The sequence below is a fragment of the Idiotropiscis lumnitzeri genome, chromosome 17 (assembly GCF_059441095.1).
Source record: "Idiotropiscis lumnitzeri isolate Australia: NSW breed Sydney's pygmy pipehorse chromosome 17, RoL_Ilum_1.0, whole genome shotgun sequence".
Lineage (NCBI taxonomy): Eukaryota > Metazoa > Chordata > Actinopteri > Syngnathiformes > Syngnathidae > Idiotropiscis > Idiotropiscis lumnitzeri.
Genome location: NC_142407.1, coordinates 14009728 through 14037499, shown reverse-complemented (window position 1 = coordinate 14037499; position 27772 = coordinate 14009728). Strand labels below are relative to the sequence as shown.

The 27772-nt window shown below is 42.3% G+C and overlaps 1 protein-coding gene, 1 long non-coding RNA gene and 1 other non-coding gene across 5 annotated transcripts in view; 1 reads left to right on the top strand and 2 right to left on the bottom strand.

Annotated features, from left to right (window-relative positions):
- LOC148320413 (uncharacterized) overlaps positions 1-4002 on the bottom strand; it is a 41260-nt gene extending 37258 nt beyond the window's left edge. For 2 of the 3 annotated variants that reach the window (XR_015839659.1, XR_015839661.1), the window contains exons 1-3: positions 3848-3973; positions 3347-3558; positions 3146-3221 (exon numbers count right to left, since the gene is read on the bottom strand). This is a non-coding gene — a long non-coding RNA (uncharacterized LOC148320413). Of the gene's footprint in view, positions 1-3145; positions 3222-3346; positions 3559-3847 lie in introns of all 3 variants that reach the window. The other variant, XR_015839660.1, reaches the window with a different exon arrangement.
- Positions 4003-6141: 2139 nt separating this feature from the next.
- Positions 6142-6213, top strand: trnae-uuc (transfer RNA glutamic acid (anticodon UUC)). Its single transcript has one exon. It is a non-coding gene; the product is annotated as a tRNA-Glu (tRNA).
- Positions 6214-18284: 12071 nt separating this feature from the next.
- pou4f4 (POU class 4 homeobox 4) lies at positions 18285-23345 on the bottom strand. The gene is made up of 2 exons (XM_088279519.1): positions 23080-23345; positions 18285-21035 (listed from the first exon to the last, which is right to left on the bottom strand). The coding sequence occupies exons 1-2, from the start codon at positions 23197-23199 to the stop codon at positions 20058-20060; spliced, it is 1098 nt and encodes a 365-aa protein (XP_088135645.1). The 5' UTR covers positions 23200-23345; the 3' UTR covers positions 18285-20057.
- Positions 23346-27772: the final 4427 nt, after the last annotated feature.

The window sequence follows — 27772 nt, the reverse complement described above, 5'->3', positions numbered from 1 at the left end:
CTTGTAAATTACTTGGATTGGGTCTAACTTAATTTACTTGGGTTCAATAAACTTCACTTATTCAGGCAAGTATTAATATTTTTCATTGGAATTTCTACTAATTTTTTTAACTTTCAGGGAAATGAATTCTACTTCCCTTTAAACTGTACAATGGCACAGAATGAATATTATTGACCTTAGCGTTCCCTAGGCCCGACCGTCCAGCCCACCAACTTCGACCCAGCGCGTGCCAACATGGTTGGGGTGGGGGTCCATCATCCATCGGGGTGCGTGCGTTTGCGAGGAGGGCGTACCCCCAACGGGACACATTAACAAGCCCATCAAGTTAAACGTAGCCCCCTGCACGAGCTAATGTAGCAGCAGTGCAGGAGACAGCCGCATCCATTATTGATCACATGAAGCTTCGCCTGTGATGCCAGAAGCCTGGCGGAGGGGTACTCGCGTGGGGTGGGGGGCAAAGTTGATGCGTGCAAAGTGGGGGTGGGGGGTGGGGGTGAAGTATTTTGTCGTGATAAGACAGAGATCAGTCACTTTATGACTTCCTGTCGAGTCGCTCTCCGGTTTTGGGAAGCATGGGTGTCGATCCGGAGGGGAAACGGGAAGACTTTCTGACTTTCTCATTTTTCTCTGATCACATTATTTTTATGCCCTACTCATTACAAACATGTTCAAGTGCATTTAGTCACAGGGGAAATGGGATTTTGTAAATATGTCACAGAGTCTCTTTTCTTTACCATGTGTATTATTGTCAAACTTTCTCTTCTTCATCTCCTCTCAAGTTGGTTAGTCTGTGTGTGTGCGTGGGCGCGTGCGTGTGTGTGCATGAATGGCAAGGGGAAGAGGCTGAATTATTGATGCAGTTGCACATGCAGAATTGTGTGACAGTGCGCTTTAATTTCCCATTTATCCGCAATATAGCAGACTACACCGTGTTAACTGATCAATATGACACGGGGTTGGCATGCCGGCTGATGTTTTGACATGCAAACGGTTACACGTGCACACACACATGCAAAGCGAGAAAGAAATTGATTTCTCATTTGGATTATTATAATTATCACTATTGTTGCAAATATTGTTGTTAATCGTAAAGGTTGTTCAAAATCATTCTTTTTCAATTTGATTTGTATCACAACATAAACACGGTCAACCTCGCATGATGACGTCACATAGGATGACGGTTCCAACTCGCAAACACCTTTCCCGCTACCACTTCCTCTAATACGCCCCCCCACACCCCCGCACCCCTCCCTCCCTCCACTGCACTTTCACCCTCTCCACACTTGTCGCCCCGATTATGCAGATGCGTGTTTGCAGCGGGCCCAAAAAGCAGATTAGGACTCGGGATCCTTTTAGATCAGGATGCGGCTATTCCGCAGAGGCTGGACGGCCGCATACATTAGCATTAGCATGTGATTCAGCATCATCGCCCATTTGGACCCCGCCCATGTGGAAAGGGCCTGGAGTTGCAGCGAGCAAGATGGTAGGCCCACTTAGCGCATAGGCCCATATGTGTGTGTGTGTGAGACTGTAAGAGACGGACTTTAATGGGAGGGTGGGGAGTGCTGGTGGGAGTGTTGGACTTTGTACGCTAAGACCATAGTGGCACTATACTGCATACGCCATATGCACAGTACACCGCCTGCAACATTAAATAGATGCCACTTAAGGCTCACTTAATATACTGAGTGGCTTTAAGTCATGTGAAGGCTTGGCCCTGTGCAGGTGGCGTACAAAGAACATTAGTATGAAATGTAAAACATTTTGTGGTTTAAAAATGCATTTGCATGTACACAATAATACAAATACAAAATTATACTTGATGGTGAGAAAGAAATGCCCCCCCTCACAAAACCTCTTTCGTGTCCTTTCATTATTAGAGTAATAGCTGTTCTTGTTTTAATGGTACCATGGCATTTTCCGTCATGTTCGTAAATGTCACTGTACACTATACAGACAATCGCAATATTGGTCAGAAAAATCACAATGCTGGGGCATCTTTGCTATACCCGGCACGTGTCGGGTGCGATGATGACATTCTGGAGCCAAATGTGCTGCCCAGTGACAGTTGATCATTGTTCTCAGTGGCGCAGTTTACACTTGCCAACAATAATCTGGAGTTTGGAGTAATGTGGTGTGCCAGTGGTATGCGCCCTATAGAGTGCCCCTGCTAGTTCGACAAGTGTCTAATTTGTTCAGAAACGGCTTAAATGCGGGTTTTAAAAGTCCTTGCACTAGCTGATATTGAACATTGTGTTAATGAGGTGTACAGCAGGAACCCCCCGTGGACTGTTACCCTGACCCTAATTAAACTCTATTAACCCCCAGACACGTCCACAACCCTTTGCTCAATCAAACCTGTGCTGCCACGTGCCGCGAATAAAAAATAAAAAATCTACATTGACTTCTTATTTAATTAAGTGGTCGAGGTGAAGAGGGGTTGTAGGAGAATGTTAAATTCTTATGAAAAGAGAGGAAAAAAGGCAGCGAGGTCACGCTCCCTGCTAATTTGCTGACACAGGGGTTCGTTGAGGAGGGGGCGGCCTCCTCGTAAGATTGTTTTATTGAAGGAGTGGCGCAAAGTGCCAAGAGGGAGTGGGGGACAAAAGTAACCCTGCCTGGCGATTCCTGTCGCCAATTAGTCGGTATCAATAATTGAACGGCATTGTCTGCGCAAGGGGAAGAGCAGCAGATTGAGTTTCCCCCCCAACCCCGTTCCACCAGTCGGGATTGTTATGACAAGCCGAGCATACATAATGATATTAGCTATTAATAATTCACCTGCCAGCACTGGCGCGCTGCAGGTGAGGGGAGGCCACTCTTGGGCCAATTACGGCAGGTCAGGAATCGGAAGTGGAAATTGAAAAGTGTTGAAGCTGAGTTGAGCTGGGATGCGGCTTGATTACCAGCTTCAACCTCTTTACCCATTTCAGTGGGGATTTATTTTTTTTTACTAAATGTACAGTGATTGTTAAATAATATAAATTAACAACATTGGTAAGGACAAAGCACAAAAAACCTGTAGCAATATTTAATGTGTATTTAACACCCTATTGAGGATAAGCAGTGCAGAGAATGGATGGATGTATTTAACTTTTGTAGTCAGATGCCAGCAACAAAGAAAATATACATTTATCCTTCTAACCTGTTTTCCGGGTCTGCTCATGACGTTCTGCAAATACTGGATTGTGAAGTTGCTGGCACGTCGACCACTGGCACATCTGCGCAGGTGAAAGGGGCACAGAGAATATGATGAGTGACACTGCACGCGTGCGTGCGTGCGTGCGTGCGTGCGTGCGTGCGTGCGTGCGTGCGTGCGTGCGTGCGTGCGTGCGTGCGTGCGTGCCTTATGGCTGATAGCTGTCAGTGTCCGGCGTCCCAGCAGTCCTGAATTCGGAGCTTTTTTTGACCACCTGGGCCAGTCTTGAGGGGCCTTTCGAGCATCTACACCAGCAGGTCGCCTGTCACTGCAACAGATGTTGGAATGACAAGGACTCCCTAAGGCTCTCGATCATCTTCGTAAAGCGCCACATCTTGCCTTTGTTTGTTGTGTTTTTCCTGAAAAACAACATTCAAAATAAAAACCGCCCATTATGTACTTTAAATTGCTTTACAGGCTCAAGCATTAGAACACTCGCCGCCTTAGTTTTGTTCTAATCTCCCGCTCATTTATATTACACCATATGGAAAGCGCTTTGTTACAGCTCTAGCTCTTGTGAAATGCGCTATATAAATAAAGTTTGATTGTATGATATTGTATAGTTAAAAAACGCATGTTACCATGTTCATGCTAAGCTACACCAGTGGCTAAGACGACAAATGTTAAATCTACTCTGCTAAAACTTACACATACTGTCGCTCCGCCAACTTTTAGTTGTTCAGATGTCCGGACACCTCGGTACAAATTAACAAGCCTGAGTACAAATTAGCCTTCTGCTTTTTTTTTTTTACCTGCTGCCACAGTTTTCTCCAGTGTGTGTTGCCACGTACGTCTTATTACCAATTAATACCTCTAGCTCCCCTAGAGGTGAGGAGGATGTATAACAACCGCTGCTATTATGACGTAACCTGAGAGCTAAATAAACTCAACTCATCTCGAGATAGATAGATAAATAGATAGATGGATAGATAGATAGATAGATAGATAGATGGATAGATGGATAGATATATAGAAAAATAGCTTTTGGCCGACAGATAAATGCAAATTAGGTGGTTAGATATTTCTTGACTTAAACAAAGGTGATAAAGACAGCTGGAAGACGACATGCAAATGTTGCGAGGCCGTCATCTCTTGCTCTGCGCCACTTTGTTGCAACATTAAAAATGTTTGTTGCTTCCTTATTCACTTTATGCTTTCCTTCCTCCGAGGCGCTTCCCGCTTCCACAACCAAAGAGGCTTCTGAGCACAACACTTAATAATACATCCAGTCATCAGAGGAGAAAATTGTATTCTCTCTGCGCCGCTCAGATCCGCTGATTGACATTTAACCTTTGTCATCTGGAGGGGGTAATCAATAAATTAGCGACGGAGCCGTCAGATCCATGCCTTGTCATCAATGTGCATTATTTATCCAACTGGACTCTGGGCAGTGATTACTGAGTTAAAGAGCGACTTGTGACTGTTTTTTTTTTTTTTTTGATTGACGTGCTGCCACAAGGCAAGTCTTAAAATCAGCAGAGGCGCTCTAGAGTCACTCTCAACCAATTTGCTGTGGGCCAATCAAAATTTGGAATCAGTTTACAGCAGGAATTTCTTCCAAGGAGCTTCTCTTGATCTTAAAACTGTTGCACAAATCATTTTGCATGCAGATTCTGGCTGGCTAAACTAGCATGTAGCTAACACGTTCACCATCATTCATCCCACATAATTTATTTATTTAAGCTTTATTTATGCAGGTAGGGCAACTGACACGGTTAGTCATTGCACTTTATTTGTTATGTGTCAGCCGTGAGCCTTTTCACATTTTAGTTTTATGATCCAGGTTACAGTCTCTTAAAAATACATTTAAAATGGCCTGTACAGTTAATAAAGGTTTGATGATGGCAACTCTGGTGTCTCTGCTCACTGTGATATTCCAGCCTCGCAAAGTGTTGCAAAAAGAGTCTTAAAGAGCCTGGCGGGTATAAAGTATAAATAATGTAACCTGAAGTAGTAGAGAGAGAGACACACACACTGGTTGTATTTCTGTGTTCCATCACCTCACCAAATTTACCACGTGACAATAACGCCCACACCGTTACCTCATGATTGAACCCGGTGTCAAAAGCGTCCCGTTTACGCTGCATCATGTTTGCATGTCTGTATTTGGGGCTTACGGCAGGCCATTAAAAAAGAATAAGCGCTTATGACATATTCAAAGAGGGCATGTCTGGAGTATAAAGTCAAGGAGGGGGGAAGCTATGATTCATTAATGGGACCATGAATAGATAACCGTCTGTTTTATGATATCATATTCACTATTGAATTCACGGGCAGCGACTCCTCTTCAAATAATCAACGCGGCCACACTAGCGCCATGTTGCACGGATTTATCTTTAAACAATTCATAAGTGCACGGAGCTATTACAATCGTCTTCTGTTTAAGCTTCTGCGTTCACTTTTGAATAATGAAGATGCCGTTCATGTCAAATGCAAACAAGTTGGAATATTGTATTGCTTGTATTTACTATTATGGAACGATTCACACAGTTTGCTGCTCTGTCCCATACGGTCTAGCGGTTAGGATACCTGGTTTTCACCCAGACGGGCCGGGTTCGACTCCCGGTATGGGAAGCGCTGTGTCCAGCGGTTATTTAATTGCTTAATGTTTGTCATGACTTTGCTTCAATGATTAAGATATCTGGTGTTCACCTCAGTCAGGTGGCGGGAATTTCATTTCCTTGAGTGACATAACCTACCTCTTTTAGAGCTCTCCATACTCCAAGCACATCTTATTCTAATAATCAGGCTTCTACAGAGTTTGTTGATGTGCTGAACGTTTCAATCAGACGTGTTTGGAGAGCTAAAGCAGGCAGGATATAGCTCTCCTGGAACCGGAGTTTCCTACCCCTGGCCTCAGTTGTCAGCATTTAAGGCAGAGCACGTGAATCCTTGAGACATGTTGAAATCCACTGAAGTAGTCACCGGCTGAGTTGTCAGGCTCCCATATGGTCTAGCGGTTAGGATTCCTGGTTTTCACCCAGGTGGCCCGGGTTCAACTCCCGGTATGGGAATGTTGTCCGTTTCGTTGTCGCTAAAGGAGTTTGACACCTGTGGATTTACGACTGACCAAACCGACAGACATTAAAGCTTCAAAAACCCCAATTATATCCAGTCAAAAATGGATTTGTAAGCTCATGCTTGGAGGAAATAATCTAAAACAAAATATTGTAACCACATCATCACATGGTGTTTTAAATTCCAACATTTTTATCTAAACCAACCAGGCCTAATTCTTTCATCTTTCTGCTGAGACGAACCACATCTGGCACACGAAACATCCTTGAGGTTGGGAGGAGTTGCGTAAGCTTTGTTATGAAATCAGCACAGGGGAGGAGTCGACTTCTAGCTCATCTCGCTGACACAAAGTAGTGTCTTCACGCGGTGCATGATTATTGAAAAAAAAAATGCGCCAAATCTCCAAGCCCTTTATCTCACGACGGATAACAAGCACACGTGTTGTTGTTGTTGCTCTGCCGCGTTGCAGTTTCTGATCCATAGCCCGATCCCGTTATCCGTCGGCACGCATCTCTACGGATTCTTCACCGACTCTGCAGTGCCTAATTGCAGCGCGGACTCTCTTCTCGCCAGCCTGTTTGGGTTTTGAGAAGAAAAAAGAATGTTTGTAGCCGACTGTTGGGCTTTTATCTATATTTTAAGCCACACACAAGGTGTAGAGTCGGCCTGGAGCTTGTTCCGAGGGCCCAGGGCTGCATAATTCATGAGGAGGAGCCGTTTGCTGCAGCGGGCTAAATAAAAGATCTGCCAGAGGTGGATTGCAGGACATGGAGGAGCCCGCCATGCTGTACCTGTGTGGAAATGTAGCTTGGGATGTTTGGACCCCCAAAACCCCTGGCCAAAGATCAAAAACGAAGTAAACGATGTCACATACATTGAGGACATACGTAGTCACCAAGGCTTGTGGTCCCATGTGAAGTGCGCTGCGGTTGCGTGATCTCGCAGCTCCGGTTATGTCATCGCGAGCCGCCGTGGTACCGACATGAGATTTCTTAATCTTGTCTTTACCTCAGTAAGGGCCATTATGTAAGACCATTTGGGGCCGGCAGAGAGAAAAATGTATTTGCTGGCCCTCGAGCTACTGGCTATATAAATTCTGAAATCGCAAAATCAATCTTATATATAATAGGAGCATTTTTAGGGTTTAATACTGTCGGAACAGAACGAGATGCGAGCAATCAGCAGCAAAGAGAGAGAACAAGGTTGTCCTATGTTTGACACATTTGATCCAAGAGGAGATTGAGGGCAAAGTGTATAGACTAAGGCACAGAACAAAGTTAAGCAGCTAATGTAACTCGCTCTAGTAACTACTTTCAGATTTTTTATTTTGCAGTTCATTCTCGGCAGGTGGCAGCAAGGTGATTCTCGAGGAGACTGAGGGTATTCTGCAGAAAAGTGGAGACTGTGGAGTGTAGTGCTGCAACATCCAGAGCTAAGTATGGACTCAATTCTATTTTCCACAGCCAAAATTGTACCCCAGAAAAACTATGAAAGCTCTGCTGTCGTAAACACATCAATCTCCTGAATTCAGGGAGACGCGTTATCCAAGAGGAGACTGAGGGCAAAGTAGAGCAAAGTGGAGACTGTGGAGTACTAACAATGCAGTATCCAGAATTAAGGAACAACATGGAGAAAAACATCGCCTGTATTGTAGGAGCCAACATTTTTTTTCTCGAGGAGGGCACAATGAATGGGAGCTGTGGGAAAGTTGGAAGGAGGTGCGCCACGTGGCTGGGACGCGGCGCGGGACAAGGCCCGATGCTGCGTGTGATGTCGGGGGAAGGCCTCGGAGGCTGATCTCGCTAAAAGCCTTGGTTCGGCCTCTGACGATGGAAGGAACAAGGGCTCCGCTCGGGGGTGTGCCACCCAGGAGAGGGCCTCGCCTCAGGGCGATTTTTCACAAGAAAGTAACACAGGAGAGTTGTAATAGTAGGTGGGAGAACATGGAGGAAGGGTGGGGGTACAGAGGCTTTTGGAGCACCCCCCCCCCCCTTGCCGCCTCAGAGAACTCCAGCAATCATCCTTTCATCCCTCGATCCTCGCCACACGCGCCTCTCTCATGCCCAACGTGCGTTAATATGGTAACAAAGCTCTTTAGGCACACAGGCTTCGCAGCCTCCTATTCTATGAATGATTGAACAGTCTCGACAGGCCCAGCCAAGTTCTTATTGGAGTGGAGGCTTTTTTTTTTTTTCTTTTTTTTTTGCTAACCTGTGAATTTGAACCCAGCTGAGTGGATCCCAGGGGTGGTCTAACTTGGAGCTCAAGGACCATGTTTGATTTTTGAAATGGACAGAAGAGCCAGGTTATTTCTAAAGCAGCTTAAGAGAATGAAAAAGTTCAACTGTGTAATGAAAATATGTAAAATCATATTCATTAATTAATAAAATAATGAATCATGCTCCTTTTTAATTATATTGTGTCAAATTAATTAATTTATAACTATGAAACCGTTTGTCACGAAATAACTAATAATAAAAAACTTAAAGTTCCTAATTTCATATCCATTTTTATTATTTATTGGTAAATAAGTTATTTTCTTCTTGTTGTTATAATCATTATTATTACTATTATTCATAATAATAATAATAATAGTAAGAGTAATAATAATAATAGTAATAATAATTATACGCTCTTGCAATTCAGCCGGCTGTCACAGTTGGCGCACTTTTATCTACGTCACAAATGAGTGACTGATTGAAATACAGAAGAAGAGAGTCCTTCTCCGCGAAAGGTTTTTTTTTTTCAACTATTAGCAGGTAAACAACACTTACAGCAAATATATGTTTGAATCCTGTCGGAAAAAAAATGTTATTCTCTTAAACGAGAGTAAAGAATCGTTTAGATATTTGTGTGGGCCTTACAAAATGACAACCAAAAATATCGTCGTTACAAAAACCAATCCTCTTGTCAGCCGGTGCTACCGCGCCCTGCTTCTTACTTAACGACATAAAACCCACGGCACGCTCTGACTGATATGCGTCCTGACACGTAGAAAAGGGTGGCGGCAGCCGCGCTGAGTGAGGCGGGTGGTTAAGATGCCCGTGGCAACCCAGAGAAACATGCTAATAGCGAGGTGCATTAGTGCACTCACACACGCCACGGCTAATCGGAGAGGACATCCGGCTCCTCGCTCGCCGTGCTCAAACACACAAGGCCACCTAAGACTGGGCAAGCAATTATGGTTTCGTAATGCCCTCCCATGTGGGCAAGGAGAGATATCTGTTTTGGATTGACGTCTACTTTTGACAAAACTAAATATTGGCATTATTCAAAACCTCATAGCATTGAATTACTCTCATTCCTGGTTAGTTCCCATAAATTCCCATCATTATGAGTGCTTCCAAAACGCAGTTTTAATTCACATGGAAGTTTCCTGGAACACCCCAACCCCTGGGAATTTACTGAATACGTTCCTCCCCTTTGCACCTTGCTGCTGTGCAATTCTACCACCTCAAAGAATCTGTTATACACGCAGCAAATTGAGAATTGGACTGCGATCGTGTTGGTTTGCAAGCGCTACACTCGCTGCAGGAATTAAAATGCTGCTCAAAAATTGTACGCTCAGCAAATCTGCTCTCATTAAAAAAAATATATAAAGTTACGGGAATATCCTACCATATGCCCCCAAAGTACTGTCGGATTGCAAGTTTGAAGGAATCAATTTTCACCACTCGGAAAAAAATGTTGCATAAATTTGACCATCCTGTGTTGCAGAGCAAATATTTCATTGGCTTGAATCCCCGGAAGACGATGAGCTCGTCAGAAGCGGAAAAGAGTGGAAGAACACAAGCATCTAATCTTTCATATCAAGTTTTGTGAACTTAAATATATTTACAAAAGTAAGTAATGTAAACATGATCCAAAGCTTTTTTTTTCATAAATATCCTAATTCAAAATAATGAAAATTTTGTAGTCAGAACTGGTTTCTTCTTCTCATTTTAGTACACTTGGCACCGGACGAGCGAGTACAAAATGGAAATTGACCAATTAGAATATCATAAGCCAAATCAGCAAATAGGAATATGCCTGTGATTGTTATTGCATTCTCTGTTTTTTAATATATATATATAAATATATATATATATATATATATATACAATTTTTGTAATCTACTTGTCAAAGGCATCAAATCCTTCGATACGGCGGCGAATCAAAGAGCCGTCATTCCATTTCATCCATCAACCGCTGGGATATTATTAGGCGTGATCAAAGGCCTCCGATTGAAACCTTTTTGCCGCGCGCATGGAAACCTTCGCACTCGCCGTTTGGCCAACGCTTGGGGAAATTAAGAAAAAAAGAATTAATCATTCTGAAAAAGAGGCGGGCGTATCTCCTCAGTGCGAGACTGATTAAAGTTTCATGATAAGTTGCAGTGGCCACAACAGGTCGTACTCTCGGGTGGCGAACGCTTCGATCGCCATAAAGCTTGGCTGTGTCCAATACCGACTCTGAAATCAAAGCGTCTGACTTGATTTGGAATCAATATTCCTTCTCACCCCGCCGGGTTGGATTCAAAATGGCCGCAGAGTCCTTCAGATCAGTCAGGGCTGCTTGGCTCATTAAGATCATCCCGGCCGTTAATGTCATCAGAACCGTCCGATCCATTATTGATGACCGCGAAGGAATACAAAGGAGCCAAAAAGGAGTTTGGGATCTTCGCGTTGCAAATCAATGAAGACCTGCTGCGCATCTGTCTGCTTTCCGCCGCTCAAAACAAACAAACAAACTTAACAACGTAATTAAAACTTTTGAAAGCACGGTAAAATCTAGTGGTGTTCCGATCGATCAAACACCGATTGTGATCGTGATTGTAAAAGTACAAGATCGGCTTTTGTTGATCATTGCCGACCAGAAGCAGAATTTTCGATTAATCTGTAAATTAAACCAACAAAAACCCAGAACTGTTGTCGGGAGACACTGATGGAGGTCTCACTTGATGCAACTTTGATGTTTCAACAGATTACAGGGTCAGCGGGTGCCCTGTAGTCAGGTCAAGAGTCCCCGCTGAGTTCTGAGTCCCGGGCTCGCTCCTTCCTGTGCTGGATTAGAGTGTGAACATGGCTTTTAGTAGCACGCGTATCGGATTGCCCCCCCCCCTCCCCCCCAACACTATCTACCAATCCGGCAATCATCTCGGCAAGATGGAATGCGCAACAGAATCCTGCAAGGCGAACCCCGCGAAAAAGTAAACAGCGCCTCTCCCCATGCGTTCCCCTCCGATTGTTATTCATAGAGCGGATAAATATTTAATTCCGTCTAAGGATACCTTTTGTTAACAGAATTACCCGACAAGCCTCGCCGCCCGTAAAAATCCCTCAATGAATTCAAATTCCGCTCATTCTCCCGATGGCGGAGGGGCGGCGGGAGCGCAGTCGGCGGAGGAACCGAGTGTGCTAAACGAAAAAAAACTCCACAGGACATTGCTTGAGTCAAGATTTTGGACGATTGTTGGAAAATATGCAAGTAATAAGTAAGTGGGGGGAGGAATTATCAAGGGTCAGCTCTCAAAACGAAAGTTTCCATTCGTCTACGTCGGCTTTGACAGAAATCGGTTGATGACCCGAAAACACTCTCCTTTATGATTACGTTACTTGTTTCGTCGTCCACCGTTGGAATATTTCTGTTCACCCTCAATTTTCATTTCTGTTAGATGGTCCTCTTTTCTTGTTAGCCTTAAGCTAGCAGACGTTTGTTGAAAAATATGAAATGTTATTGTTCGGTTTCTTATACTATGTTTAATCGTCTTCTGTTGTCTGTCAGTAAACCACAACCGGGAGTCACAAATACACACCTTGAAGCAAGCACGCTTGGTGTCTTATTTGGAGGAAGATGCAAGTGAGTCTTTTTATTATTTTTGAAACCTGACTACATTTTTCCCTCTCTAAAAAATGATTATTATAATTTAACAACTGAATTGCTTTAATGACTTTTTTCTTCGCTCACCATATAACAGCTTTATTCTCGCAATTTTTCATCATTTCTTTTGAAGTGTATTGCAAGGTTACCCCAGCAATGTGCAAATAAAAAAACGTACACAGCAGGTCTTTAAATGTAATTATCAGACAGTGTGACTCTGATGCTGAATCAAAATAAACATCTGAATGTACACATAAGGTGATAGTGCGAGTGCAGCTGGCAGTGACTGGGAACACTGGTTAAGCAAATTGCTATTTAACTGGAAACCCGGCGGCCTCGCGGCGCTGCATTATTCATCAGCGAGACAAGAAAGTAGCACTGCACGCTTGCGCACACACACACACACACACACACGCACACGCACACACGCACACGCACACAGGAATATACAGTACAGTATATGGGCCAGAGCAAGAAAGCAAGCAAAGCAAGCGGGTCCACATGGAGCCAATCCCCAAACACGAGCACATAGCGAGCCTTCCATACACACACGCACACCAATTATTGGTTCTCTGTCAGTTTTGAAAGGTACTGGTGGGGATTTTGCAGCTTCTTTAGTGGCTTGTTGATTTATTGAGTTATTTATTTTCTAGGTGTCTGTTTAGCGTTTCATTGCACTTCCCGACACCCCCCCAACCCTCATATTCTGTAGAGAGGGCTGTGCTTATGGTAAGAGTCAATCACACAAGTAATAGCAGCTTGTGGATACGGCCTTGTTTGTTTGTATTTGTGTCGTTGGAGTTTAGCTTGAGGGGGGGGCGGGGCAATTTTTCTTGAATTTTTTTCGCTTAAAAGTGTGATGATAACCCCTTTCCTACCACATAATTAATTTAAAAAAAGATATATAGGTATGTGTGACCCTCATATGCGTAAAATATAGTTTATTTGTTGTTCATATCGAATTCTTCCTACGTGTTGCTAATATTTTACTACTATCTCTTTGGCACATTTGATTATGTAATCTTATTCCAGAGGTAAGAACGTAAATTGGGAATCTCTTGCACTGCTCAAAACCAGTTCAAGTCGTATCTCGGGGACGCGATGTACTTTGTTGAAATTGGTAACTCTATCTATGACCAAATGACTATCATGTGTGGGGTTCCGCAGGGGTCAATCCTACGAGCCCTACGAGCTTTTATATAGATACAAAGTGCCTTCGAATTCAGATCTACCTGTCAGTGACGGCAGGTGAACATTACTTCCTATACATATTCCACAATTTAAACTGGTGATAAACGGATTGAAGCTTGTTTCTCGAGTCAAGTCAAAGCAAAAAAAGAAATAATAATCGTAAGTCAAAGCATGTCTGTATTTGATTTTCATTATACAGTGGTTAACTGCCCTTTACACTTGTTTGTATTTATACTTTTTTAAATTATAATTGTATTTATTTTTCACAATGGAACAATTCAGTTGACATTATTTTCAGTGTGGAATCAATCGATTTGAAACGAGAACAACCATCTGCTGTGCAGCAGTTGTCAGGATGAAGCCGTTTTATGATAAATACAGCCGCATCGATCGCAAATTTAGATTCAATCCGTCAGCAGAAGTGATTTTGTTTTTAAGTTTATTTCCACGCAGCCGCAATCATCAGTGACTCCCCCACCCCCGAGCAGTCATGTCAATATTTTTATTTTTTTTTAATTTCATTAAAATTGTACCGCCGCTAAATGGTGAAATTTAGCCAGTGTCCGTCGGAGGGAAGGAGAGGAAAAAAAACCCAAGCTTTGCGCCGCCTGTGTTTTTTTTTTTTTTTTAAATGTATTTCTTTTTTGCAGGGCATCTTGTCAGTTTTTGCGCATCCATTATGGATGAGACATGATTAGAGGAGCCCGATGCACTGCAGCGCGCTTTGAACACACTTCTCTGAATTAAGTGCAACTTTGTATTTACGTCTCTGGCTTCTCCAAACATGCCTTTTTTTTGGAGGGTGGGGGGGTGGGGCTAAAGGCAAAAGTAGAGAAAAAAAATCTAACCCTTTCTGGTTCGCTTTAATTTACACTAAACGCAACCAAATGTACAATAATGTATATTGCGCAGTCTTATTTTATATTAATGTATCCCGCTTTGATTCCATTCACCAACATTTAAGGGCTGTCCGTAAGAAAATGAATAATAATAAGATGAAAATTATTTTGTCTGTAATAGCCAGCTTGGGGTGAAATTTTATAAAGGATAAGACAGCACTGAAAAGAAATTTTAATACGATAAATATAACGAAGATTTTTTTTTCTCGACTTGAAGCATGACACTTAATTACGTTGTTATTAACACGTTAGCTTTTTTCTTGTAATATCACAATTTTATACCACATCGCAATTTCTTGTTCTTTCAATTTTTGTCCACATAGCTTCGTGGCCGTTTTCAAACTTGTTCTGTTAAATGAGTGACTTTTCTCATGATATCGCGCCTTCGTTCTTGGAATTTAATTGAGCTTTTTTGCCGTGACAGTTTTCTTCTGACAAATAACATTTTTATCTTCTTACATTAAAACCATCAATCTCATGAAGAAAATGAGAATAGAAAGTCTTTTTTGCCATTTATTGCAACTTTTTTTCGTAACTGCTTTTCTTGTTGTATTCTAGTCTAAAGTATGCAATTCAACAATGTTTTTCTTCGTACTTTATACATCTTTCTTCTTTCACATTTGCCAACGTTTGATGGGATTTGTTTAATTTTTTTACCCCTCTCGTCCTATTATAAGCTTCCGCTCTAAAAATATCTATGAAGTGATCAGCGCTTTTATTGACTCAGGTGTTTGCTGTCAGTGGGCTCGCGAGCTACTAAATAATAAACTCCAACATCTCAGCAGGGCCTTAAGTTATGACACAAGTTGAATTATTGCCAGTGTGCATATAAATATTTCAATAATTGCTGTTTGTTACATAATTGATTAGAACTGATCAAGAGTGTTACCACGAAGGTTTTTTCTTCTTTTTATGCAAATTGTTGTTGTTTTGTTTTTTAATTCAACCTCAATTTGAATTCCTAGTGTGTCACTACTACTTCTTCTACTATTTGACTCTTATTCTGCAAACAAAAGGAGGCTTTCCCAAGATCTGGGATCCCTGCCCTGTAAATATTGATATGGCTGCTATGATATTGTTCCATAATTCATATTTTTGGATTCCGTCTGGAATTTTTGCACCAGTGCCCCACTCCACAATACAAATAGCATTGCTCAGTTTATTTTCCACGTTATACTGCGCACCTGAACGCCTCGTCAACATTTCGTATTATTTGTCCAAATTGTTCACTATTGCAAGCCCGCCCATTAAGCCTCATAAGTCGCCTGTTTGATCACGGCCTACAACACCACCACCACCCCCACCACACGCACACACACACACCACAAACCTCCCACCACCCGCCTCCCATGCTCATTAAGCCTGATTAGTTATACACTGTTCCTGATTACCGACGCCATGTTTTAATTAGCGCCTCATATGCGTAACGGCGTCCCCCAACGCACTCGGTTGTCTTGCTGGGGAGGAAATGCTGGATGTGGTCATTTACAGTGTGCGTGCGTGGGTGTGCGTGTGGGTGTTTTTATGGCTTTTAGCACTATCCAGTGAACCCTCGCTGTCGCAATTTGCAAGAATTAACAAGTAGTTCACAAGTTTTATAATTGCCTATAGGTGCCACAAGATGGCAGCAAAGCACCACTAAGGAAGCTTTTCAACTCACTTCAACGCAGTTCCTAGGTAACAAGATGGCGGCAAAGCACTACATTTGTCCAAAGGACGCTCCTCAACTCACTTGAAAGCATTTCCTTAGCCACACGATGGCGGCAAAGCACTTCTTCTGTCTAAATTAGGCTTCCTGTGTGTGCTTGTTTGTTTGCATTTCTCATCTAATGGGGCCAAAATTGTTTTCAAACGTGGACCACGTGGACCTTTTGCGGCATGGGGAGAAGACATCTGGACAAAAGTCTGTTTGCAGTCACATTATTTAAACCATTATTGGGACCATAAATATAGACTTGTGTTAATGCATTGTGGGTTTTACAACTTGACGAGGACAAACTGGACTTTACAAAGTCATGCCATTGGACCACATCTGGGACTATAAATCAGGAAGTGTGTGTGTGCACTCGTATTTGTTAGCTGATGACGACAAGAGTTTTTACACACTCATGTCATGTGGACCTCTTGTGGGAACTATAAACTTAGAAGTGTCGTTGGTTTATGTTTTTATAGCTATCATCCACAAGTTCTGTGGGATCACATTTTTGATCAGTTGAGTATAAAAATCGGTAGTTTAAACAAACTACATGGGAACTGTTGACATCGGTGGGGACTAAAAATCGGGCTTATATCATAAAACATTTTTGGGGTTTGCCTCCCACACGCACGCGTCAGTTTTATGGTCCCTAAAAATCAACAACAGATTAGCCTCCAAGGTTGTCTATTTGTAGAGATGTGATTAATATTTGACAGAATTGAATTGTGATTCAGCAGAGGCCTTTTATAGTGTGTGTGTTTACATCATCCTTTCCTGTTTTATCTATGTATGTCAATGATAAATATTGTATCAGAACCATTGAACACTTCCATAGTGCGTTGGCAGTTGAGTGTGTGTTTAAGTGTGCGTGTGAACGTGTGCATGCAGGGGTGTGTGTGTGTGTGTGTGTGTGTGTGTGTGTGCGTGCGTGCGTGCGGTCACGGCTGCCTCAATGAATTTTCTCCATTAATGGTGTATTAGCGGAGGTCAGTCCTACTCAAGACATCGGGTATAATAATAATAATAAAAGAATAACAGATTAGACTTCCACTGCCTCCATCCTAATCCCTGCTACACACACGTCGCTTAGTGTGGGGGTGTGTATGCGTGTGTGTGTGTGCGCGTTTGTGGTGGAGGGGGGGTGGAAGTAGAAAGAGGGGGTTGTTTGCATATGTGTGTCTGTGTGAGTGAGAGCGCACGAGCGAGAGACTTAGTAGCGTAACAGAGGCCTGCTATTCTCCAAGGCCCCCTCCCACCCCGACGCTGCACTCAAGACTCGGAGCGTCATTAAAGTTTCATGGCCGCAGCGCTCGGCCAAGGTCTATTTATGAAAATGTGCTTCCTCGCTTCATGGAAATAAAAAAAAAAAAAACACAGAAAGAAAGGCAGACAAAAACACAAGGCGGATGGCTGAACTAATGTGAGAGGCGAGCGACATACAGCACATACGTGGCTGACGTCTGTTTAGATTCGACGCTCTCGCGTTTCGTCAACAGCGTCGATTTATCGACCAAATCGTCGGGATTAAAGCAATTTTTGTCGTCTTTCATTTTGTTAGTTCAAGTTTCCCACAATTGCAATGATTGACATTGTTAGAGCAACCAATGACTGTTACGGTTTTTACAATTCCTCAAATACAATTTTGCGTTTATTTTAGAATGTTTTCAGAAATGTAGAACAGATTACAGTCATCAATGGCTAGATTTTTTTTCCTGCTACTGTCCGATACAATTAATCACGATTTTTTTTAGACTGACCAGTTTAAAGTTTTTAGAGTTGCCAATGACTGTGAGCAGATTTGAAAGTGGCCTGGCACTGGCCAGCGAGATATTAAACATTATCTTTTCAACTCTTTTTTTTTTTAGTCAATCACTTAATTTTTTATTTGTTCTTTTTTGCTTGTGGCCAATAACTGTTTAGGATTTTCAGCAATGCCCAAAACATCACTACACTTTTTAGGGAGGCCCATGATTTAGTTTCCCACTAGGTTGCAATGCAATTAATTTCTATTTTTTAAGTGTGACCAATGACGATAAAATGTTTCCAGTAGTGGTCAGTTATTCACCAGTGATTTCGAGAGACTTATTGCGTCATGTTTTGATGCATTCAAACACTTTTTAAAGTCGCCAACGACTGAATCACTATTTTCAAGAGGCCAATGACTTTTTGCTGTTTTCAGCAACTGAGCTGATAAATGTTATCGCTTCTTTTTAGAGTAACCAATGACTGAATCACTGTTTTAGAAAGGCCAGTGACTGATGTTTTCAAAACAAATCAAATGACCAATGACTCGATATTTTTTTAAACGGCATTAATCACTTTTTTAGCGTGGCCAGTGATGGTAAACACATTTTTTCCCATTAATCAACGAATTGCTCTATTATTAAAAACATGGAAAATGATGACATATAATAACGGGAGCTGTGAGGGTATGACGTAAAACGTGCACGTTTTATTTCAGCTTCTGTCATGTACACAGACACTTTATTGAAGAACACACATTCACAAATGAAATCCATTCATTTAAATTTAAAAAATATAAATAAATAAATTAATCTTAAATAAAAACAAACGGTGGGGGTGACATGTTTAAATAATGAAATAAATAAGTTATGTATCTACAAAGTGCGCGCCATGTGTGTGTGGAGGGACGAATAAATAATAAGATGCATTTGCTATGATCAATAATACAAATCAATGGATGGTCGTACTTGATTGTCAAAGCATCATTGTGGTGACAGTTTTTTTTACAGTGACTGTGAATCCACCATGAAAAAAAAATAAAACAAGAAAAAAAAATTCTTTTCTCGTGAGTGTGTGCGTTAAATCACCATGAACACTTGGGGTGTGTGCGCGTGTGTGTAGTAATGAGGTAGACACACAGCCACGACACAACTGTGTGTTGCTTCTTCTTATTGCGATGCGTTCGTTGCGCTGGGAATTTCCTCAACTCGCACAGAAGACGCCCTTTATCGATTCAAAACAAACAAAAATAAATAAATGAAAACATGCATGTGGCTTCTTTTCGCTCTCTCTCTCTTTTTTTCATCAAAAATAATCAAAAACAATTCAATACATCGGTGCAGCCTATTCACACAATATGTACAATGATAAATATAAAAAGGGGAGTCATTTGTATTTTTTGTACAATAATTGCCTTATGAATTAAAAAGTCCGAACGTGGTGCGTTCACGGTGGGGTTTTATCCAAATCCTCCTGTGCCTCGTCCTTTTTTTGCCCATTTTGAAATCTGAACAAGACATTTCATCACCTTAAAAACAATTTGCATTCGCCTCAAGTCAATATTGTAGGTGACAACTTTAAGAAATCATCTCAAATAGGGTCATGGATTAAGAATATCTTGCTTCTCCTCATCATTGACAGTCTGTTATTTATTTTACTCCGTGTTGCTGCTGTACCTGTTTTTCCACATGACGTCATTATTTGACGACAAATAAACGCAACAGCGCATCAACTGTAGGGAGTTGAAGTAAAAAGTGTTCTGGAAAATAAATACTCCTAAATCTACCTAAGTGCAGAAGTATTTGTTTTTCCTATATCAAAAGAGGTGATGAAATATTTTGTTTCAACAGAAAATAAAAAATTGGGGAATGATTTTTTTTTTTGTGCGTGGATGTTTACCTCTACGTCGTTTTACCGACATGACGTCATCTGCTTGACAAAAGTAAGGAGTAGATACTACAGATAGTGAGGTCCCAAAAAATGAAACTCAAGCAATGTGCCGAAGGCAAAACGCAAGTACAGTAACGAGATATTTGTATTTCATTACTTCCCGTAACGTTCGAAATGATGAAATGTATAATTTAAGAAACACAAATATAGCAACGCAGGCCATGATTTGTCTGCAAAAAAAATATACTGTACGTGGATTTTATTTTGTTTTTTAAATGCGTTTGAATAAAAGCCTATTTTGCCAAAGCATTGCGTAATTAAGTGCAGATAGCAAAAGGTGTAAAAAATAAATACAGACCAGATACCTGAAGCATCTGCTCAAGTAGAGTTACAAAGTATTTCGTTACTTCCCACAATGCTCGAGGTGATGAAATGTCTCGTCGAGGCACGAACATAGCAGCCGCTCCATGATTTGTCTCTCCAAAGTGAAACTAAGAAAGGGGGTGGGGGCTTTCTTTTCTTTTCATTTATCTTTTTTTTTTATCGTTTTCGTTTGTTGTTTTTAGTGCGTGGCCGAGAACTTCATGCGCTTCTGTTTCTGCCGCTGGTTGCAGAACCAGACGCGCACCACGTTCTTTTTCAAGTCCAGCTTCTCGGCGATGGCGGCGATTTTCTCGGACGAGGGCCGTGGCTGCACGGCAAAGTAGGCCTCCAGCGAGCGCTTCTCCGGCGCTGCGATGGACGTGCGTTTGCGCTTCTTGTCGCCGCCGCTGAAGATCTCCGGCTTGGCCATCTTCTCGCGCTGCGCCCGCTCTGCTTCCTCCAGCCAGGCCTCCAGGATGGGCTTGAGCGCCACCATGTTGTTGTGCGACAGCGTCAGCGACTCGAACCTACAGATGGTGCTCTGGCTCAGACAGCCCACGCCGGGGATCTTCAGGTTGGCCAGCGCCGCGCCCACATCCGCCTGCGTCACGCCCAGCTTGATGCGCCGCTGCTTGAAGCGCTCCGCGAACGACTCCAGTTCCCGGGGGTCGGGCTCCGCGTCGCCGCCGCCCGCCAAGCCCCCGCCGCCGCCGCCCACCACCACCCCAGCCGCGCCGCCCCCGAGGGAGCCGTGCGAGGCCAGGCCGTGTGCGTGCATGTTCATGGACTGGGGGTGGTGCGGGTGGTGATGGTGATGGTGGTGCTGCATGTGATTGATGGCGCTCATGTGCGACGCCGTGGAGCACACGTCCGAGCCGGCCATGGCGCCCAGGGAGATGCCGGGCGTCAGGTGCTCCAGCAGGTCGCCCTCCAGGCCCTGCGCTGGCTGGTGGTGGTGCGCCGCCGGGTGGTGGTGCGAGGTGAGCACGGACGGGTGATGCAGGTGTGCCGACGACGACGTGGGCGTGCACGTCATGCTGGTCATGGTGGTCATGGTGTGGTACGTGGCGTCCGGCTTGAACGGGTGACTCTTCTGGCTCACGATGTCCACGGCGGCCAGCGCCTCCGCCCGCTGCAGCAGCGTCTCGTCGAAGCCCGCGAAGATGTTGCCCTGCAGCTGCCGGCACAAGCGAGCACACGCGCGTTTAGTGACAGAATTCCGCTTTTGGGGTTTATCATTCTGAGGGTTATTTGGGGTCACGCGGTGACCGGATGTGGCTTGGAATTGACGCGCTAATGACAGATAATGGACGGCCCGTAACTTTGCTGTTTTTTTTTTCACCAAGTGACAGGACGTGGCTAGAAATGGAAACATCAAGTTGAGTGACATGCCCTGTTGCAAATTTCAGGTTCGGGTTTAACGCGATTGATATTTTATTCATACCTATATATCACCACAATAGACATATTTACACTTGTACACTTGTATAAATAATACATGACATGCACATACATTCTCATTTTGCTCTTATCGGAAAACAACGAAGTAAAAGGAGAAATTAAAAATTCAAATCTAATCGAAAGAAGAAGAAAAATAAACAGAAAATTAAGATGTGATATAAATATATAGACTAACATTATATAAACATATGTAGACTAACGTTAAATTAAGTGTCGTCATTTAGCCTTCATTGTCTTCACAAAGTAAATTGGAAATTTAGTGACATGGCCAATCGTGGTCATTTGCAAGTTTTATTTTTTTTTTATTCTTTGTATAATTTGTAAATTAATAAATAAATAAAATGCAAATTTTACTTAAATTACTTTGCTGTTTAACGTCTTTCTGAGGGCCGGAAGTATGTAGAAACTGAAGAATGAAGTGTAATGACTAATTTAGCTATCGAAAAAAAGAAAATAACAAACACCATAAATTGATATTTTGGTACAGTATTTGTATTCACATGTCTGTAAACTGACACAAATCAAAGAAGTGCATTTCAATGGCATGCCCATATTTGGACACGTTTCTATTACTTGGAGTTACACTGTGACAGCAAGTTTCTATAAACCTATAAGCAAATGAACTTTAATAACATTCTGATATGGTCGTTTTTTTTTGCTGACAGCTGTTATTAAAATTTATTCAGTAATTTAAGTCTCTCGGCACTAATAGGATAATTTAATGTTTAATGACCATATATGGTCATTTGGTGTTCCTCTATATTCACAAAGTACTGAACGCGTGATTGGACGGCTAAATCACGGTTTCAACTTTAATAACATTTATTACTGAATAAGTCGCGTTTAATGACATCACTTTGCTCTGATTTTGACCGGGAATTCATATCCAAATTAGAGCTTTTCATTTAAAAAGTTTGCCATTTAGCTGGGATATGGTCATTTTGCTGTTGTTTAATGTCACAGTGACCGGAAGTGCATGTCGAAAACTGAGAGGCAAATTAAAGCGTCAAGTTAAATGACATCACGCCCTCATATTTTATTTAGCTGGTTTATTGAATTTACACATGGCAGGAAGTGTCTGGGGTTCGAAATTGAAAGACACATTTTTTAAACGCAACTTTTTTTTGTTGCCCAACTTATGAAAAATTCGTTTTTACAAAGCTAAAAAAAACGAGTACACATTACTCAAGTAATATTTGCAGATGTTTAAAAAACACCTGATTTGATTTCTACTCAAATATTTCGAAGTGGCTGAAAAAATGTAACTTAAAGTCCTAACTGATGTTTGTTGTCGGTAAAAAAGTGAGTCAGTCATGTCCTTTCCTCTTCGCTCCAACGCAACGAAACGGCCCCTTTCCTCGTGTGCGTGGCATGTTGTGCAATGTGTGCCAGCAGCGTGGATTGACATTCATCCAAAATTAATATTTACAACGCTGCCCCCCCAACCCCACACACACACTTCCTTTTGAATAATTTGTGCCTATACAATAAAACGAGACAGGCGTGAGCTTGAATATGAATGGCACTTGAATACAAAAACATGCTGCAATGTATTTAATTAGTTATATTAAATTACAATAGTGTGATGAAACGCACTTTTTTTGCATAATTGAAGCAACGAAACACACTTGAGTGTTAGAAATATCATACATCCTTTTACGCGCTTTTTATTTATTTTGGGGCTGTTTTCGCTTGTTTAGAGTTGCATTATTAATGCGTTTGACTTTTTCCCCCCTCCGTGCATGCAGTGTTGGACTCACCGACGGCGTGGGCAGGCAGGCCCTGCGAATGGCCTCGGAGCTGGAGTGCAGCGGGGTGTACTTGGGTTCGTGCAGGATGGGGTGCATGCTGAACGGCTGTTTGCTGTTCATCGACATCATGATGACGCAGGTGAGGGGGGCGCGAGGCAAGCTGTCCGTCGTCCTCTTTGCACAAATATGGAAAAATAACCACACTTGGCGAAGTTGTAAAATGTATTTAAAAAAAGGGAGAAAACGGGTGGAAATTCCTCCAATCCTCGCGTGTGGAACACTTGAACGGTGAAGATGAAGCTGCCCCCCCACTTCCAGACGTTTTTATAGAGAGAGCCCATGGAGCAAACCGCGCCCCGAGAAAGCGTCACAGCCAATCAGAGAGAGCTAGTCGGATTGGAGCCACGCCCATTTGCGTGTCTCTCACTTGCTGAGGAGCGAGCGAGCCAGGCTGGGTGGCCTAACGCAAGAAAAAACAAATCTTATTTTCAATTTAAAAAAATACTTAAATAAAATATTTATTACTTAAATAAAAAATAAAATTAAAAAATCATCAATAATTCTAACACACTCCTGAAGGGAAATGGTCGCCGAATAAAAATGACTTAATGTCAGTTTAAATCGTAAAATTACGGACAGGTAGGATTTTGTTCGTTAAATCTAGATTATAAATAGAAAAATGGAAACATTACTTAGTTGAGAAAACAATTGATTATGTTGGATCGACGAATTTTAATAATTTAGCTGCTCTTTTAAATTCACATTAGGAGCCTTGGAGGAGTATAAATATTAAATACCAACTGTGTGTTGGTATGTTATGTTACAGTTTTATTAAAAAATATATATTTAACAACTAAATCAAATTAAGTTAACTGATAAGCAAATTGTACAGAAAATATTTAGTTGTAGGGATTTAATCCATTGATAACAGCCAATTCATCACCAGATCCCACAATTAATAAACAATGCGACCACACGCACACACACGCGCGCACACAAACACACTCACATAGAGTTATTTATTCAACTCGGGATTATTAATTGATGTGAGGCGCGCAGGAATTTCCTCTTGCTTGCCTGTGTGAACCACATTCACTTTCATGGCAATTAATGCATTAATTAATCATGCTTCGTTTACTTTGTGGGTGTCATCGTGGAAGGGAGGGGTAGACAAAAAAAAATCCTAAATCAAACACACAACTCTAAAGATTGTATAGGCAAGTGGCTTACTCCTCATGCTAATTTTATACGCAATTCATAAAATAATCCTGCTCGTTTTACATATATATATATATATATATATATATATATATATATATATATATATATAAATAAGTATATATAAATAAGTATATATGTATATGTGCGTGTGTGTGTGTGGGGGTGTGTGTGTGTGTGTGTGTATATATCAACAGTGGCTTTACAAAGCATGTGCTATGCAGCCCTGTTTAAACGCCTATTTTTGTCATTTTTAATTTTTGAGGGATTCCATTTGAATTGAAAAAAAGTTTTCAGTAAAAGTAGCAATAATAAATAACTAAAAGAAAAAAAAATGATGCGTGGTAGCACAGGAAATGTCAGGAAAAGCCCACTAAAACAACTCAACTTAATTTAGGGTTAATTCGAGGAACTTGGAATGGTGGTAGGCGTGCCGTTTGAAAATAGTTTAAATGCCATTGGTTAATTCTGAACAAAGCCACATTCCCAATTGTATGAGGGTGTGCAAACATTTGCAACCAAATTAAAACAGTTTATGTTCTTTTCCACATAACAAACGCCTGATAATTGAACAGGGGTGTGTAGACTTCTCATATTCTCTGTATATCGTTTCAGTAATTGTATTAATATGTTGATTAGAATACAATTAGTAGATTAGAAGACTCAAATAAGAGTAAAGTTGGGAGATGTGCAATAGCAAATGGGAATAATAACAATAATTCAGCCAATCACTTTGACTCCTTACTATGGGGTGAAAATCACATTTAAATGATTACTGTGTAGTAATACTACTAATAATAACGATGAAATTCTTTTGTTGTTGGTAACAGCTTTGTAAGCAGTGGCCTGCGAAAAGGAGCAGCGCAGCGCGGCGTAACCCGAGCGAGGTGTCCATTGTCCCCGATGTGTGCGGCCCCTCTCCAGAGGGTCCCCGGGACCCGCTCATCAAATATGCATCAACTGCCGTCCTCTGGGACTCGAGCGGGCGGGCAGGCAGGCAGGCGGGCAAGCGGGACGCTCCTGCGGGAAGGCGACACCAGCATGGAGTCCAGCTGTGGGGAGCAGAGGTAGGTGGGTGCAAGGTAAGGGAGGTGCGCTGACCTCATTTCACTCAACTTTATTGACATTTTGGGTACAGATCTGGATTAAGGTCCAGTAATGATTTTTTTTTTTTTTTTTGTGAGGCAATTACAAACAATAAGCGTCCATTGTTTGTGGATTTTCGTATTCCGAACAAATAGCTCAAGTTCCCTGGATGCTAACATGTTAGTGGGTTGTAAGGTGCCTCTTATGAGAAAATAAAGTGTGTAGTGTACGTGCTGGATGGACTCCTCGGGTGTCCGGCTGAGCTTTTTACCCGGGCAAAATACGCTCGCCGCACCGTGCCTTTCTGCCGCATTTAGCAAATGGAAGCTGCGCCGCACGAGCTGTGCACGCCGACATCCAGCACGGTCTTTTCCCAGTTTCACCTTTTCCCGCTTCCAACTTGAATTATTCATGTCGGGTAAAATCTGATGTTGTAAACTTTGCGACAGTTCACCAAACCGGCCTTTGAGGTGGGGAGGGGGGCCGCAGGGTTGTGTGGCGAGATGGGGGGCCGGGCGGCGCGGGGCCTCGCCAAAGGGTAGGCGGTGTCTAACCACACACTTTTAATGTAATTGCCTGTAGGGGTCCTTGTGAATATTTCATTGTCTGCCAGTACAAATTAAAGACGCCAGCGCTTCTCTCAGGAGGAGAGATCCTCTCTCTTTGCACTTTACCTTCAAATTTGTATAACCCGGACGGGAAACAGAAACCGTGTTCCTTCCGCTTGAAGTGATGACAAGCCCGCACTCGTCCGTGTGTCATCGCTGCAACGCGTCACACCCGACAAGACGACCAGCCTGACCTCGATTGCTAGTCTTAATGGGTGGAGTGGTTAATGTCGCAGTAGTTTTCTTCGTTGTTTTTGATGTTCCAGGAGTTATAGTTAATCATGTTGTAGTGGTGGTTGGAGCACTTGTCTGAGTCGAAATTTTTAATGTAGTAGGAGTTCTCATAGTTTAAGTTGTTAATGTAGTTGTCATAGTTGAGGTTGTTATTGTAGTAGGAGTTGTTACAGTTGTAGTTGTTCATGTTGTAGGAGTTGTCATAGTTGTAGCTCTTCATGGAGAACAAGTTGTCGTTCGTTAATGCAGTATGAAGTAGCGACTGTCATTTTAGTGGTTTTCTGTCATTCGTGTAACTTGAATTTTACCGTTCATCATCACAGTTGTGATGGAGATGTATATATTATTTTAGGTTATCGCTGCCGTTTGTGTCGTGGTTACCGCGGATGCTGTTCACATTTGTAAGAGCAGCGACGACAAGAGCAGAGCGAGGCTGACGGAGGAGACAAGACAGAAGACATATTTTGGATCAATAGATTAACAGAGTGCTCATGTATTATGCAACGTAGCCCTGCAGCACTTGCACGTAAAGTTGTCCGAGATTGGCGTGTAAAAGCCTCACCGAGGCCCGTCCTGTTTACTCGCCGTTAGCATCCAGCTAACCCACGCGCACGCTGACTAACCTGTTCCGATAAATCAACTCCACGTTGTAAGCCCAGAAACGCTACGTTGCACAACTCCACCTTGGAGGCCTGAAATTGCCCAAAAAATGCGGGCAGCGGCAACATTTTGCAGTTATGGTACTCATGCGTTAATGTAGTCGTTGAAGTTAGTGTGGTGGAGTTTTCATAGTTTTAGCTGTTGATGTAGAAGTTGCACTTGTTAATATCATAATTGTCATAAGTGTTATTAATGTATTATTACTTTTCATATTTGTAATTGTTACCCCCGCCACCCTCGTACAGATAAAGGATGGATGATAGTAGTTGCCTTAGATGGAGTGGTTGATACAGATAGTCGATTGTGTCAGAGCAATTTCAGCAGCTTTCTTGAGAATGTTAGAAGCCTCGTTCCCCGTTGGCTTCCCCATTTTCGTTTCTGTCGTGACGTTGGAGCGGTTGGCTCCACCGAGGAGCCGGCATCAAACGGCAGCCACGCTTGAGACAACCCCGAAAGCCACCGTGGCTTATTAGCATACAAACAAAATCCTGCACGCTGTACTACAACAATAGCGCGCTGTCAAACAAAAGGCGTAAACAAGCAAAGACATGTCGCGCATCACAAATGATTTTTTATAGAACTTGCGTCTCTGATGTTTGCCGCCGGAGGGACGAGCAGATAGAGACGCTCGCAAGACGAGTCGGAGCTATTTTCATATTACAACTGGAGAGATGGGTCCAAAAATGCTGAGTGACGTACTACACGCCAGAATTTGCCAAGATACTGAGCGAATGTAAACTGGTGGAAAAAGTGCCTTTTTTTTTATTTTATTGTTTTTTATACAATGGAACATCATGTTCAGCTGCTAAAGTTTCGGATAACTCTGACCCGTATGGAGAAAAGAAAAGATTTGAATGTTTGTGTCCTTTTTCCCTCTATAATTATTGTCATAATTG

Excerpts from the sequence above, each read along its gene's own strand:
- pou4f4 (XM_088279519.1), bottom strand. The coding sequence starts at position 23,199 with ATGATGTCGATGAACAGCAAACAGCCGTTCAGCATGCACCCCATCCTG. Across the intron at positions 21,036-23,079 it reads CCTGCCTGCCCACGCCGTCG|CTGCAGGGCAACATCTTCGC; the intron begins GTGAGTCCAACA and ends TTGTGCCGGCAG.